Below are 15,788 nucleotides of genomic sequence, written 5' to 3' on the forward strand. Positions count from 1 at the left end.
ATAAATAGATCCCGAAGAAGCCACGTTCACTTTATAGCACGTGTGCTAGATTGATTTGTACATTCTGGTTAAAGGTGCTTCCGGTAAAATTGGTGTCTTCATCTGATGAGCTTTCATATTTTAAGCCAAAAGTTATGTTCCTGAAAAGTATTGTTTACCGTGTCCTCTGATGATGTCGCTAACACTACTGTACTAACGGTTTCGAACTAGAAAGTGGAAATTTATGTGGTGAACACAGACAAGCGGAGTGATATAACCAGTGAAAGGCACTCTTGGAATGCCGCTCAACCAATCAGAAAAGTGGACCGGAACTAACTAAATAATTTATTATTTTATCACTTGTTTTTATCAAGTACAAATGCCAAGTAGCTTAAATGTCAGTATTCACGTCTGAATGTTTTGTCTAGAGGATAATTTGTCCGAGAAATTCATCTATACGTATTGTTTTAAACTTGATTTAAAAGGGCCCCGTAGACCTTCTGAGAAAGGAGCTATACCGATGAATTTGTTTATTTTTATTATTCTTATAATGGTCAGTGGAAAATGAGATCCAGATCGAGTGATTGAGTGGGAGTCTGTCATTTGCCCACAGTGGCTTCCCTCAAGCCATTTCAAGTATATTTCACACTCTGGAGTTGTGTCTTTGTTGGACATGCTATTTATGGAGGAAATATACTTATTCCTGCACACCATCATAACGGAGTTGACATGAGTTGGGCAGTAATTTGACAGGTCTTGTCAACTCTGAATAGCAGAGAACTGGTGAATACTTGATAAGATGTCAAGCCCTCAAACCCTAAAAAAAAAAATCCTTCTGATGTAGGGCAAAATGAAAGATATGCTAGATTTAAGAAATCCTTACTCCTGGTAATTACCTAGACTAGAAGTCCTCAAAGTGTTACAAGAAAATGTTTGCAATCCTTTTAGTCATGGTTTTGTTTGGGTAAAATCAACTTATTTAGGGTGTCTGCTCCTTCTACTCACACTTTGAGTCTTTACTTTTCTTCAAGTTTTGGTTTGAAGTTGTACCTCCATTTTGAGCCTAAAGCTCTTCACGCATTAAATAAATAAGCTAGCTACAAAAAATAGCTCTTGCAGTTGGCAAGCTGACAGGGGTTCTTGGGTTGATTGGTAGTGCAGCACTGGATCATGGACTCTATAATTCATGTCAGACTGATGTGTTCAGTCAGTCAGCAGCTGGATTTAATGCTCACTGCAGACATGTTTAAACTCTGCCACGCGACAAGCAGCACTAAATTATTTACAGTAGGTTTCTGTCAGCATCCTATAAGACACGCGCTGACCTACTTTCAAATAAACAAGTCTGGATTCAGTCTGTGACCAGGCAGTACGCATACTTTCTGTAATTTCTGTAAATGTGAAGCACAAAGCAGTGCACTGACTGGATTGAAGTAATGGACTGGTTCACATGTTTAAGATTCATGCTTGCAGTGTTCAAAATGTTGAAACCGATTCATATTAAATATGACTCTGGGATTGTAGGAGTCACAAGATGGGGGACTGTACTGGCTGCAAAGAGCCATTTTCCAAGAGAGGTTATCAGATCATGCATTTTCCCCGACAAAGGTATTTCAGCTCTGATGTATTCACTCATATCTCACCCCTATGCTACGTTTTTATACTGACCAAAAAAAGCAAGACAACTGAAAGAGTTTAGTTTAATTAAAGATGAAATCAGGACATCTATGCACTTACAAATTCTCATACCCATCTCTCTTCACCACAGCAGACCTCGCATTTCAGCAGTGCTTCTTTTTGGATTGGCTTCACAAATAATTAGGCTTTGGCCCTCCTATATGCTAATGATTTGCTAATCTCCTCCTGAGTGCAGGGCTTAATGAGGGCGGATTATCCTTAGTGAGAGCTGCAGTATGGAAATAAGTCACATCACAAGATGGGAGAGAAGAACGACTTTACATATTTTGAAGCTTCTCAAACCAGGCTCGTTGTCCTCTGAGGCCACCCTTGGATTGTAAACAAACACTAATGAGTTACGGGAAAGAACCTTCACTCATAGAGGTTCAGGGAAGTAGGGCACTGCAAGATATCTTTGGATATGTGAGTAAATAAAGTGTCTCAAAGGGCAAAGAAGGGTGGAAGTCTTATGTGCGTTGATTTCTATAACTGCAGAGGGATACACAAAACTGAATTTTCATAGTGTAGGAGTTCACCCGGTTACATGTCTAGTTATTTTACAGGGTTTGGAGGACTTTAATGAGTTTTCTACTGATTGTAATGTTTTTTTCTCCCTAAAATCAACGTTTCAGTGTTATGGACATTGATACGCCAAAATATCTAGAAAAAAAAAATACAAAAAAGCTTAGGAGTTGAAATTAAATAATGAATAGACTTTCAGCATTAATTTAAGGGTATTCACGTCCTAAACAGGTGAACGATGGAATTACAGCATTTTTTATGTGTTCCCCCTTTTAAGGAACCGAAAGTAATTGGACAAACATAATCATAAATTAAATGGTCATTTTTAACACTTGGTTGCAAATCATTTACAGTCAATGACTGCCTGAAGTCTGGAACCCATAGACATCACCAGATGCTGGGTTTGTTCCCTGGTTATGGAATGTCAGGCCTTTACTGCAGCTGTCTTCAGTTCCTGCTTGTTCTTGGGGGCATTTTGCCTTCAGCAAATGAAATTCATGCTCAATTGGATTCAAGTCAGGTGATTGACTTGGCCATTGCAGAACATTGATTGCTCTTGGTCATTGCTCACCAGTGTATTCATTTTTTAAGAATGTACCAAGTAATTGATTTGGCCACACCTAATGTTTGATTTTTCAGCCTTTGGTTTTTCAATTTGGTTATAAATACCCTCAGTCGGCATTTGAGCTCATATTCATTATTTAATTTCAACTACAATATACTGTGGTAGACAGCTAAAATAACAATAACTTTATTTTTGGACCTGACTGCAGGGGAGGGAAAATTTTATTTTTTAGTTTATTTATTTTAAAGAGGGTGGAATTTGCTGTTCTCCGTCTTTAGCTAGTTCGCTAAGCTACTGCCCAACCTGTTTAAATTTGGTGGGATGTGGAGAATCTTATACGCTATTGGCTGTAAATCAGTTAAGCAACTTCAATACGCCATCAGTCAGACTTCCTGTTTCAGAAAGAAAAACATCAACATGTGGAATCAAATCACAGCTCTTTTAAGCCATTTCATGGGGACTTTAAGTGGTTTAATTCTGTATACTGCAGCTTTGAACAGCTAATATTACCACAAACCAAACCATATGTGGAACATGTACTGAATACAGTATTCTATTGATAATTGATGAATTTATTTAAAAACTCCATTATCAAATGCTTTAATTTGTGCATCATTAATGCCCATCTTTCATTGCCATAGGGGTATATCAAAGTGAATCTCTGTTCACAGATTAAACTCAGGAGATATGATAAGGCTGTATGTCTTTATAAGTGTTTGGTGTGTAAATTGTGAGAAGGCCCCAAGCCAGTTTTCTGGTTTGAGATTTGCTCCTTCCTCGTGAATGTCACGTGGCTCTGAACCTCCTTAAGGCCCTGTTTAAAATGCCACAACGCTGGGTAAGTGCAGCCGGGTACCTGGCAAATGAAAAGCAGCCTGAGACCATTACGGCTCTGCTTGGCCTGGTTTTGATGTGGTGGAACAGTAATTGCCTGGATGAGCAAACACTTGAGAATGAGTGCTGACCACACAGGCTTATGGAAGAGCGGGGAAAGGATTTAGCAAAAGTTCTGCGCTATAGGAATGCAAAAACCTACACTTGAAAGCATATGGTTTAAGTTTATGGTCTCTATTAAAGCAGAAATTACAGAACAAAATCTCATCACTCCTTGACTGTTTATGAAATGTCTTCAATTCGAGCAACTGCAGAACATTTAGCTCTATATTCAGCACAGTACAGCCATATTACAGTGTCCTGCTAGATGTAGATTCAACACTTGTAATTTTATGTAGGAACCCAAACCCCAGCAAGCAAACAGTATAAATAATACAAATATGTTCACATAATGTACAGTTTACAGTACAGAAATATTATTACAAAAGCAAATGTCTTTTTCTCAAGAAACTATAGTCATCATGATGCACACGATGGAAATGAAGCGCACAGACAGCGATACTGATTCTGCCCTTTCTGCCCTTTCATTATGTTATGCTAAACCAGAGCTTAGCACTCCATTCTTGCTTCATACCATTCATGCCAGCTAAAGTGAGGGAGCCTCTCTCCATATTATTCAGACTTATTCGACTGAGTGGAGAACTGTTACCATTCCTCATTTTTCCACGCTAAGCAATAGGGAAGGTGAGGCCTACCCAGGATTAGCGATGTGACGAGTGCTGAAAGAGTGCTCTGTACATCCAGCTCCGTCATTATGCGCCTTTGAGCATCGGGCTGCTGGGGGACAATCCCAGTCTTTGTTCGGTGGTGTTATTGCACTCTGGCTGTGTACTGTACTGAATGGCAGTGTGAAAACCATGTGAAAATCCCCCCGGGCCTGCATGAATTCAGCCAGCTTTGGGGGAACCAGGCCCTCACTGGAACAATGAGGCATTTTTCCTATTCTTGTTGCTCCCAAACAAAAAGAAAATGCCCAGACTAATGCCCCAAAGGCTTCGAGCTCAGACTAATACGACGTTCTGGGGTTGCTGTTTTGTATTGTGGGTGATACATACGGTGTGGGTCATGAATCGGATGTGCACTGCTTGTTTTTTTTTTTGGGGCAGAGCTCGGGTTCCAGCTCCACCCACCCGAAGCCACAACAGAGGATGTGGTTTATTGTAATGATGGACGAGAGAAATGTCCTAGGTGACCTCATCTTTATTAAACAAATCAAAAGTTACAGCGTCGGGTTCGTTTACGCGTTGCTCTCTCATTTGTGTAAATGTCAGTGAATGGCGTGTGCTTTGTGTGCCTTTATATAAACTTGCACTTTTCATTCAGTGTTCATTAGACTCATATGGGATTTAAACCTAAAAGGAAATGAGGAAATCTAATTATAACGGAGAAATCATCAATGCTTCAAAACATGAGGAGGCCTGATTTATGAGATAACAAATCCTAGAGAGGGCCATAAGAGAATGCATTATTGAAATGAAAATTCTCCGCTATGAATCATGCCCATGTGTTGTGTAGTCATCTGTATTTCTCCATGCTTTCTCCAATTACGGTTGCCATTTTGTTTGCTGTCTTTGGCGACCTAAGCCTCTGGCTGGGCATGTCGACATGCACTGCTCTTCACCTTAATTGGATCATGCTATTCACCTGGGGCCTGACTCGATCTTGCTTTCCATAAATGCCAATCTGTGTGCCACTGTGGATGGATGCCTCTCTGATAGCTTGTCTGCACTTAGGCTTTCTTTTTGTTTGAGTGCTGAAAACACATGAAACCACACTTGCTGCCTCTAGGGTGCTTCAGTAGCAGAGGACGAAGTGTGAAAAACAGAGGGGATCGCAGTCACTGCTGCCGCATCATCTATTGGATATTTTTTATATCACATCTGGGCTCTGTTTACTTTAAAGTGCTCCTGCTGCGTGAGCAACAACTGAGCTTGATTTTCAGCAGCATGCACTTTCTTTCTAAAATAAATGATTTTTCAGTCCACAGAATGGGATTGAAGTTGGGGGGATCTGTATAAAATCAACAGGAAAGGAAGATACACCACCCACCCCATTCCTGTTTATGCTTCTAGTTCTTTCACACTGTTTGCATGCAGGGTTGCTATAACGTCACTCAGTGCATCCTGCTGGCTGCTATGCATCTGATCCCAATTCTTTAGGCTTAGCATCTTTCAGCCACCATCTTTTGGCTCAGGCTCTTCAGTATGTTTATGGTTTGAGACGAGACAAAGAGAAGATTTAATATTGTTCCCTTTGACCACTGTCTGGGTTAGACGTGACTACACCACTGGCGTCGGCTTACAACACACAATGAACGCTTGTAAAGTTTGTTGACCTTTTTGTTTATATCTTTTGGATAGAAGTTATTGTTTGAACTCACATTTGAATACTGTTTGTTCCTTGTTAACATCAGGCTGCATGGCCAAATATTTGAAACAAGCTCCTTCTAGACAGGACGCAGAACACATTTAGATGTAGAACACGTGTAGATAACAGCGCATCTCTAAACCAGTGCAGTATGTTTGATAAATTTGTTCAGCATGTTTCATTAGCATTTCATAGCAGTTCTCTTCGATTAAGTTATTCACACACGTTTTTCCTTCCTTTTCTCAATTTTTCTCATATTTTCTCATATTTTTTTTCCTTTTCCCTCCATTTCCAGGCAGATAGGATGCATGTGAAATATCACACCGCACATTATGGAAAATTGCATTTAAGCGGAGTTGTTTACATGTTGCTTTGGCCAGTATGGTGTCCCAGTTTTCACCATTATCCCTGAGAAACTCCCACCATCTTGAAATGACTGACACAGACACAAAACTTTACAATGTATTCGTCGGAGCAGTGCTATGAGTGCACAAAGGAAGACTGACATTTTGTGTGGAGACAGACAGCACGGTACAGCGGAAAAGCCTTTCCAAGAGCTCGGTGGCCATGGCAACCAGTTAACCTAGGAATTGGGGAGGGGGCCTATCCATAATTAAGGATGTTTGGGGGAGAGCTCTGCTCTGGTCAACACTTGAGTTGAAGATTCACATGGTCAATATATGTCCATTTAAAATATAACAAAGAACAAGGCTTCTTTCTATTGATTTTTTTTTTCTCCCGATTTTGGTGAGGGTCCACATCAGTCTGTTTCTGCATATATCTGCCTTAATACTGGTTTATGATTAAATAAAGAGCCTAATTAGATTTTTCCATTGCCTATTTTAAACTGTAAATTATTAAACTGTAAATGAATCATTTTCTAGTGTATTTAAAAATATCTCACACCATGCATGAGATTTTACTGTCTGCTATTTCTCTTCCTAATATTGATTAGTCAGTTTTCCAATTCTAGCATGCCCTGACAACACAGTGAAGCCAAACTCTAATTATGGATATATTTCAGTCTGAATCTGTTGCTGCATCAGGCAACCCAACCCAATTTGGACATAAAATTAGTTACTTATGCCTTAGGTGTTATTCATACAGTCAGGGACATAGTGAATTTGCCTTCTATTGCTTTTTCTTGATTTCTTTTTTTCTTTTTTTTGGGATATTATTGAGTATCGAATGAGAGAACAAAGTTAGGGGGCCAAATTGCCATTGTTAATAATGTAACAGTTAATTTGCAACCCCAAGCCTTGACCACCCTACTGTATCATGTCAGCATTTTATTATGTCTAGCATATGTATGTGTAATGTGACTAAAACCAAAGGAATATTCCTTTCACCTGTCTGAAGCAGCAACAGCGCGAGCCACATTGTTCACACTCTCGCTGAGTATCTTATGTACAGCCGGAAAATTTAAAATTGACATTCACTAGATGGCACATCAGAGCCAAAACATCCCTGTCCATTAGGTTTCCAAGTCGAACTGAAAAACGTTTAACGATTTTATGCACAGTGATATTAAACACACTGACAAGCTCTGTCTCACGTTATAACTTTCCGCTGTCTTTGTGATTATTGTCATGGGCTGCGTCTCAAATCGAAAACTCTGACCTTACATTCAAAAGTATTTACTAATCTAGAAAATCCAGATGACTGGTATGCAAAACTGTAGGTAGGTTTGAAGGCTACATGAGAAGTTTTTAAAATTCAAACATTAACTATAACAGGAAAACCGGTTAGTGGTAGTATACAGTAACAGTCTAGAATAGAACATAAGTATGTGATTTGAGACACAATGCTAGGTTTTTGTTTGTTTGTTTGTTTTTTTTTTTGGTTTTTTTTTTTTTTGTGGAGGCAGATGGATAGGGAAATTTGTCCATTTTTATTGTTGTTATTGCTGAACTACTAGTGCAGTGTGTCAGGATAGTGAAAATGACTAAAATAATATATACCCTGTTCATTTAATTGTGGCTTGGGTGAGTGTGACTCCCAGTAATATTTCAAAATATTAGCACACAAACTCCGTCTTTGATATTCATGTGTGTCTTTGATATTTCTAATATTAACGTATTCAGATTGGGATTTTCGAAACCCCATTTGCAAATCTCGACCCCTAGTTTAGGAAAAACTCACATGTATGGGTTCATACTAGAATAGATATACTAGGCCTATAATATTTCTTGGTAAAATGTTTACCCTCAAGCTGCACAATTCATAAGGAAGAAAATACCTTTTTTTGGCTATGAATTAAGATGATCGTCACTCATGATTCTTTGATCAATTTTGTAAGACACAGTATGTATATTTATTAAATTCTTATCTGCATTTGAATGAATCATTTGCTGGCACATTTATGTTCCAAAAAAACTGCTATTTATTATAAAACATGAATCATTTTAGGGTGCCAAGAGCAGTGTGTCCTCCCAGAGTTAAAAGGAAATCAGCAATATTAAATAATTTGTCATCATTGCAGTTCTTTTGCCAAGAGCATCTAATAAGCCATTTGTGTGTGAAAATCTTGTCTTGATAAAGGCATTCTAATGCATATTGCTACGACCTGGTGGATCTGGAGCCTATCCCAGAATATACCCTAGACTGGGGCAAGAGTTCATCACAGGGCACACACATTCCTACCTAGGGGCAATTTAGAGTATCCATTCCACCTACCAGCATGTTTTTGGGAGGTGTGAGGAAACCACAAAACCCAGAGGAAATTCACACAGACACAAGAAGAACTTGTACAGAAACTCTACACAGACAGTAACCTGAGCTCAGGATCAAACCGAGGACCCTGGAGCTGGGTGGCAGAGACACTACCCACTGTAGCACTGTGCCGACAGGAATTTAATATTCAGTACCTAAAACAGTTGTTTAGGACAAATGTGTTCTGTCTCACTACACTGAGCGTCTGGGTCATTTTTCAAATTCACTCACAGCTTTTTCTCCAGAGGTTTTATCAAGCTCTGTTCAAAGTTTTTAAAAAAGAGAGAAACATTAAATTACATTTTGTGATGGTTTCCCAGAAACAGCTGCAGTAGCAGAACAAATGACCAGCTGTTTCTGGGAAACCATCACAAAATGTAATTTAATGTTCCTCTGTTCTTTTTTTTTTTTAAAGGATTTTCTTAGTTTGATCCTAACTTTTTTTCCCTGAGTTTTCTTGTATTTGGATTTCATGATTACAATTAGAAAAATGTTAGGGTGTGCTATATAATACACAGGTGGAAAACTTGAGACCCTAATGGGCACTAATGGTCCACTGGAGCTTGCCAAAACAGAGAATATTGAAACAGCCTGTAGAACCCTAATATCCATCATTTTCAGACTGGAGCAGTACTGACACATTATAAACATTATAACGAAAACTAACAGACAAACAGACAAACAGACAACGGTATCTGTGAGACATAAAGGGATGGGCACAGTAGGCGATGGTTCAGCTGTACAGTTCATGTAAAACCATGACCTAGTACAGTGACACAGTAAATATACTGCATATTTTGTGGATTGAAAAGCTGGTTAAATGGAAGCAAATCTGCTACGTGTGTGCATCTAAAAATACTTCAGTAAAATAAAATGTAGTATTTTGTTCTATATTTGGCTCTTGATTCAATATGTCATTGTATTGAAACAATACATTCAACAGACTACATAATAAAGTTGGCTATTTGTCATAAAATGCCACTTATTATTATGTGAGCATTTAAACTTAATCAAGCCCACACTCCCACATCTGAAAAAGTAACTTCCTCTTCTATCTCAAATCAGACAAGGCTACAATTAGCTCATACCATGAGCTAATATGCATATGCATACTAGTATATTGTCGTATTAGCGTCAATGTTTAGCAGCAAGCAGGAGCTGGAATATTCTCCCAAGTCTTTAGGGTCTGGTATATGAAAGCACTTCAGCTTCCTCGTGAGTTAGAACGTTGATGGCCAGGCAGCGGTGGACCGAAACATTAAAAGTCTACCGAATCCACCCAATATGTGTACAATACACCGGTGTTAATACCAGAAACACTGCACACTTGCTGATTGAATCTGAGCGAACGAAATCACCACGGCGACATTCATATTCAGTAGTGAAGAGAGCAGGATTCAAAAACACATCTATGGCTACAGAGAGCTACGTGACACTGACAGCGCTACTAACAGCAGAATAAGAAAAGCCCCGTGCTTCAGACACGCCACGCAGAGAGACACCAGTGTAAGCTTAGCCATTTTTGATTTGTTACATTCTAACGCACAGGGGTCCCTGGAGGACTAGTGGTTAGGCCTCGGCGCTCTCACCGCCGTGGCCCGGGATCGATTCCCGGCCAGGGAACCTACCCCAGCCACTGGGGTTCCACATGACAGTGCACTCCAAACGCCGGTCCCAAGCCTGGATAAAATCGGGGAGTGTTGCGTCAGGAAGGGCATCCGGTTTAAAAACTGTGCCAAATCAAATACGCGGCCCAACGATCCGTTGTGGCGACTCCTAACGGGAGTAGCCGAAAGAAGAACAACGATAACTAATGCACAGCCTTTGTTTATATGCTGCTAAGAGTCACACAAACACTGTCATTAAATTTCAGTTATTGTACTTCCAATAACGTTCAATGTTTTAATCAATTTAAAGTGGAAACCTAAGGCACATATTCAGGTGATGTGTATTTGTGCTGTATTGGAAATGTAGCATATCGAGACACCATCATATTGTTTTGAATTAAAATTTTTTGTATCTTTACACTCCTTGCTCTTTGACTCCAGTTTAATGCAGAGTGAAGAAAAAAGTGGTGGGAGACTGAGGATATTTATGTTCTTAGCAAATATAAGCCATATGATTTTTTTTTTTCTTTACTGCTACATAAACTGTCTTATACAATTTTGTCATCATTATGAGACTGACTGCCATAATCAGATTAGAAAATAGATGCAGTTTTGCATTAAAAAACCATAATAACCATCATTTAGGGCTTTCCATGAGCTCACAAGAATGCGGCTCTGGCCCGGGGAGAAATTGAGTTTGACACCCCTAATTTAAATCTTATTTTTCTAGGAGCTAAATAAAACGGTAACATGTGCAGATTTAGTAATAAGAAACCTCTCCCCTTCTTTCCTTTTATTTCTGAATGCCCTCAAGCAATGTGAGAACACTACTGTAACTTCTAACTACCTGAAAGTAATAGCACTTCTGCTAGCATCTTGCCAAATGTATGACTAATATTATACTCTATATTTCTTTCTAATTAGTTTATTTCTTTACAGGTCAGTTTTATTTTACTCTATATACCCAAGAAGCCTTTGTACAAGTTTCGTAGTCAATAAAATAGTTCAGAATAAATTAGAAAAAAAAAACCACTGCTTCTAGTTAGCTGTCTAGACCCCTGACAATTTGTGCACTGAGGGTTGTGGAAAGTAGAAAACTTTTTAATAAGAAGGTTTCACCTCAAAATGCTTTTTTCAAAAATGCTGAATTTCACTGACAGGAAGCAAAAAAGCATTTCACATAACCAAATGATTCATGAGAAGTGCCTTTTTGTGTCAGCCTTTCCTCACTTGCTCAGCCATGAGAAATGTCATACTCCAACAGCTCATGAATCAACATTAGTCATTAAAGTTTCATTCAGAAATTAGAAAGAAACCTCTGTGATGGTTTTTCAAAGCGATCAGCTTTTTTGTAGATTTCAGCACAGTGTTGTCAAAATGGGCTAAGGATAAGAGGGCACTGCTTTTTCAGTTTTAGTGCTTATCATCTGAGTTCTGAGGACCACCTCTGTGATTTGGGTGTGCGTTATTGTTAACCCAGATCTGTCAGATGAAGCCTGGCTCTTTTGTGCTGCAACTCCAGAGTGGGTTTAACCCTTCATTTCTGAAGCACATTTGCTTTCATTCATGGTGTTCAAAGAGCTTCACGCGTACAGAACTGCTCTCTTGGTTCAGCGACAGCAACTTCCCACATTACACAAGCGAGAGGAATATTATTTTAGAATATTAACATACTTGTACCTTGACATGTTGTTCGGGTATCTGGAGTGTGTTGAAAACTTGTTTCCATCACTGATAAACTCATGAAGATTTTTATGTTCTATGATGCATTTTGCAGGTATTATTCTGTAAATAAAACAATATTTTAAAAAAAATCATTTTGTCATTAGTATTTGTATCTGACTGAGAATAAGTTTGCTTGTTTTTATTAATATACCAATTTTACAGGCAAAACTAGGTCAGTGAACTGACTGACAATATCTGGACAGATGTGCGCTAATAATTCATGAGAAGCTTTTATCTAGATAGCTGATTGAGGCTGTGTTTCTCACTGTTTTTTTTTTTTCCTCCTGCTTTCCTCCTCAACTGCAATTGCTTCCAGCATCTACAGAAGGTTCATATGGAATTCAGCCACCAGGAACTGTTGGAGTTCTACAACAAGGTCAGACTAAATTCATTAAGTTTTCCGCTTGACTGCCTAGCCAAAAAGATCAGGCGTGGTACCTCTCTTGAAACTGTGAAACATTATTATAATTTTTTTTTTCTTTTGCAGCTAGAGATGATTCAAGCCCAGCTGGATTCCCTGACTTGATGCTGATGGGACAGTTCATAAGGGCAAGTGTGCAGTGTATCAGCCACATTTCCCTTGAGTCCAGGGTCCAGGAGTCTTGTCAGGAAGGATTGGTGTCCTCAGTTTGTTAATTTCTGTTTAATTACCGCATCATGGTCTAAAAGTCTGTGTCTAATTTGTCATTTGTGTACCTTGCCTTTTGTGTGAGTCAGATATCGTGACTGAGAATTAACTCAAAGCACAAATGTCGTTCTTATTGTACACAGTACGAAGTTATTGTTATTATAAATACTGTCCCTACTGGTTGGATTATCTAATTTTGTTGTATATGTGGGTGAAGAAAATGAAATCAGGAAGAAAAAAAACTAGGAAGAAAGTAGTTGTTTATCATAAGCTCCCTCTCAATACATCTAGCCAGAGGTTTCAACATTTAAAAGTGTGAGTGTGAAGTCACACTCTTGATCAGTTACTAAGTGTACTCAAGGGCCTGTGTCAGATGGCTTTACAGATTTAACTTTCATAAATCTGTCATAAAATGTGGCAGTGCATTCAACATGTGCTAATTGAGATGTCTTGAAACAAATGTGCACTGAAATTAATATGAAACAGAAGACTGGTCCTAAAATAACGAAGATATTCTATGATACCTTATACCTTATATTTTCATACATTTCTGTGCTGATCTAAACGTTCATTCAATTTGTAATGGAATTGCTAACTGTGGTGTATAGCTAATAAATGTGTAATGATCCCCTGCCATGAAAGGTCATTTCACAACAATTTTCACTCCTATTTCATTTCAGCTTCAGAATTACCAAAGTGCTAATTGAGCTTTGTTTTTTATGGTCTTTCTTGTGTTCAAAAACAAGTGCTTTGTGTTAATAGCCTGTTAGGAAAATACTACGTTGTTCTATTTTGGTCATAGTATTAATAGAATTAAATTTTCAGTGCCCAGATAATAGGTTCTGGGCTTAAAAAAAAGCTTAGATATTTATAGGTATATTAATAGGTAATGCCCAGTGAGTGTAAACTTGTACCCTGTAAGCTCTATTGCCTGGACCTCACTGCAGTTTCACCTCTTAGTCACTATTAGCAACTGTAACAGTGCACTCATACTGTAGGGTCTTTTAATACAGTAAAACAAGGTAAAAAGTAAAGTGAATAAAAACATCATTCCCAAAGTGCAGATTTCTGAAAACAGCTACTTAGGCAGTCTAATGAAGTACCCCATAACCTTCCACTGCTGCTAATAGGATAATGACATGCTGTAAAACGCATGAGTTTGCCCTCTATTTAAGATCAGCTTAATGGAACATCCTCCTGGCTGTTCCCAAAATGTGCCCTCCCCTGTTTGAAGTCCAGCCAGCCACCTTTTGAGTACTTTGAGCAACATCCATTCATGCTCACTGTGAGTTACCATTGTACCCAATTTCTGCTTTTTCTCTGCAATACAAAAAAAGCATCAGAGCCAGTGCCGGAGGAAGAAGTGCGTCCCGCAGCATGGAGAACAGATGGCAGCTCGGTGCCTCGCGATGGTGAAAGCGGTTGGTGCTGAATGACTCCAGCAGCGAATCAGCAAAATACAGAACACAGAGTTCTGTAATGGAGAGTTGTTTCTGAGGCCTTCTGGACTATAAACACTGACACGAGGGCCTGGTTCTAAGAGGCATTTAAACACTGGCTCCTGCAGTCATCCCACCTAAAGAAGATTAACCTACAGAGGACTTGGTGGGCATCCAGAGGAGCAGGACGGATGGTAGTTACAGTATTTGTCCTAAACAGTAAATGGAAAATGAAGCTGAAAGAGTTTAAGGACAAATAAGCCTCCATAACATGGTTGGGAACATCTCAGCTAGGCTGCTGTAAAGATCTAGGCTCTTTTATATATGGGGCATAAAAGAAAGTGCTATGACATTGACAAGTAAGGAGTAAAACACTATGGAGTGTGCTATTATAAGAAAATGATCCATGACGGGGTGACAAAGTGGAGGGCCTTTACCACCCAGAAGTGAATTATTTTCCTATAATCGCACGTCCCAAAGTGTTTTATTCCACTTATATCACAGCAGTTTTGCCAATGATTACTTTATTAATGAACGACAGGCTGTGCCTTTTACCTCTTATAGTTACATTTGTTGTGGAACATCCACAGAAGAAGTTAGTTCCTGTTATCACTTTTGTTATAGCGACTATAAACAGTCACCTCACCAGTCTCTTATTTTCTCTCTTGAAGATAATAAAACACAACACTGCAGCTTGTTATGTTACCTGGAAACCAGAAGTTGCAAACACCCCTGTCCTGAAGACTTTCCTCATGGCAAAAAATTTAGTATTACAATGTGCTCCTGACCCTTCATTAAATTCTTCATTAAATGTTACAGAAAGCTTTACCATAATCAACAATTATACGTTTTCTTTGCTTAATCACAGATTTTTTTTTTTTTTGCCCCACTTATTATTAGCTTTAAGTCATGTGGAGCTTTTATCATTCAAGTCCCTGTGAATGAGTTGTTGCTATACAAACAACAACACATTACAACTAGCGCATTACTATAACTTCTGACCAATCAGGATTTGAGAATTCAACAGCACTGTGGTATAAATTGTGTTACTTTTGCATGTGACCACATACTGAGCTCAATATTACCATTATTGTGCTCTTAAGCTTTTTGCAATATACACAGAAATCAGAGCAGTCAAGCATATTTTAGACATGTGACACTTAAAATATGTTATTTATTCTGGTCAAATGTGTGTTTTGAGCATTAGCATAACAAAACAGAAATAGCCACCCATGCTTTTTTTTTCCCATATAGCTGAGATTTTGAACGGCTATATTTGATTCATCTGTTAATCCGGGATCAGTGTATAGTCTGTAGCCAACCTGATCCAACACATTTCTTGTGTGGGTGGGTGTATGTGTGTCTGTGTTGATTGTGAAATGGAAAGAGGTGCCAAGACAGTTTTGACGTGGTGGGTGCCACTGGGTCCCTACAATCGACCCCTCTGTGGAGCCAGACTCATCAGCTTGCTCACACACACACACATTCTGTCATCACTCCATTCTGTCCCCTACAGCCAAGTCAAGTGTGTCTTTTCATATCACACAGCTCAGGGATTGCTGAACACATTTGCACCTGCTATCTCCATAACTCATCAAATCAAGCTAAAGCCAATGGAGAAGAATGAGTATTGTTGAGACTTCAACAAGGACTCTTTAAGTCTGGCCTGTGTC

At 38.9% G+C, this 15,788-nt stretch overlaps 1 protein-coding gene across 1 annotated transcript in view; it reads left to right on the forward strand.

Annotated features, from left to right (window-relative positions):
• The window catches only part of commd10 (COMM domain containing 10), a 42,333-nt gene extending 29,011 nt beyond the window's left edge, over positions 1-13,322 (forward strand). The window contains exons 6-7 of the mRNA XM_026914974.3: positions 12,365-12,424; positions 12,536-13,322. Coding sequence (XP_026770775.1) covers positions 12,365-12,424; positions 12,536-12,574 — 99 coding nt within the window. The 3' untranslated portion in view covers positions 12,575-13,322. The remainder of the gene's footprint in view (positions 1-12,364; positions 12,425-12,535) is intronic.
• Positions 13,323-15,788: the final 2,466 nt, after the last annotated feature.

The sequence above is a fragment of the Pangasianodon hypophthalmus genome, chromosome 8, assembly GCF_027358585.1.
Source record: "Pangasianodon hypophthalmus isolate fPanHyp1 chromosome 8, fPanHyp1.pri, whole genome shotgun sequence".
Lineage (NCBI taxonomy): Eukaryota > Metazoa > Chordata > Actinopteri > Siluriformes > Pangasiidae > Pangasianodon > Pangasianodon hypophthalmus.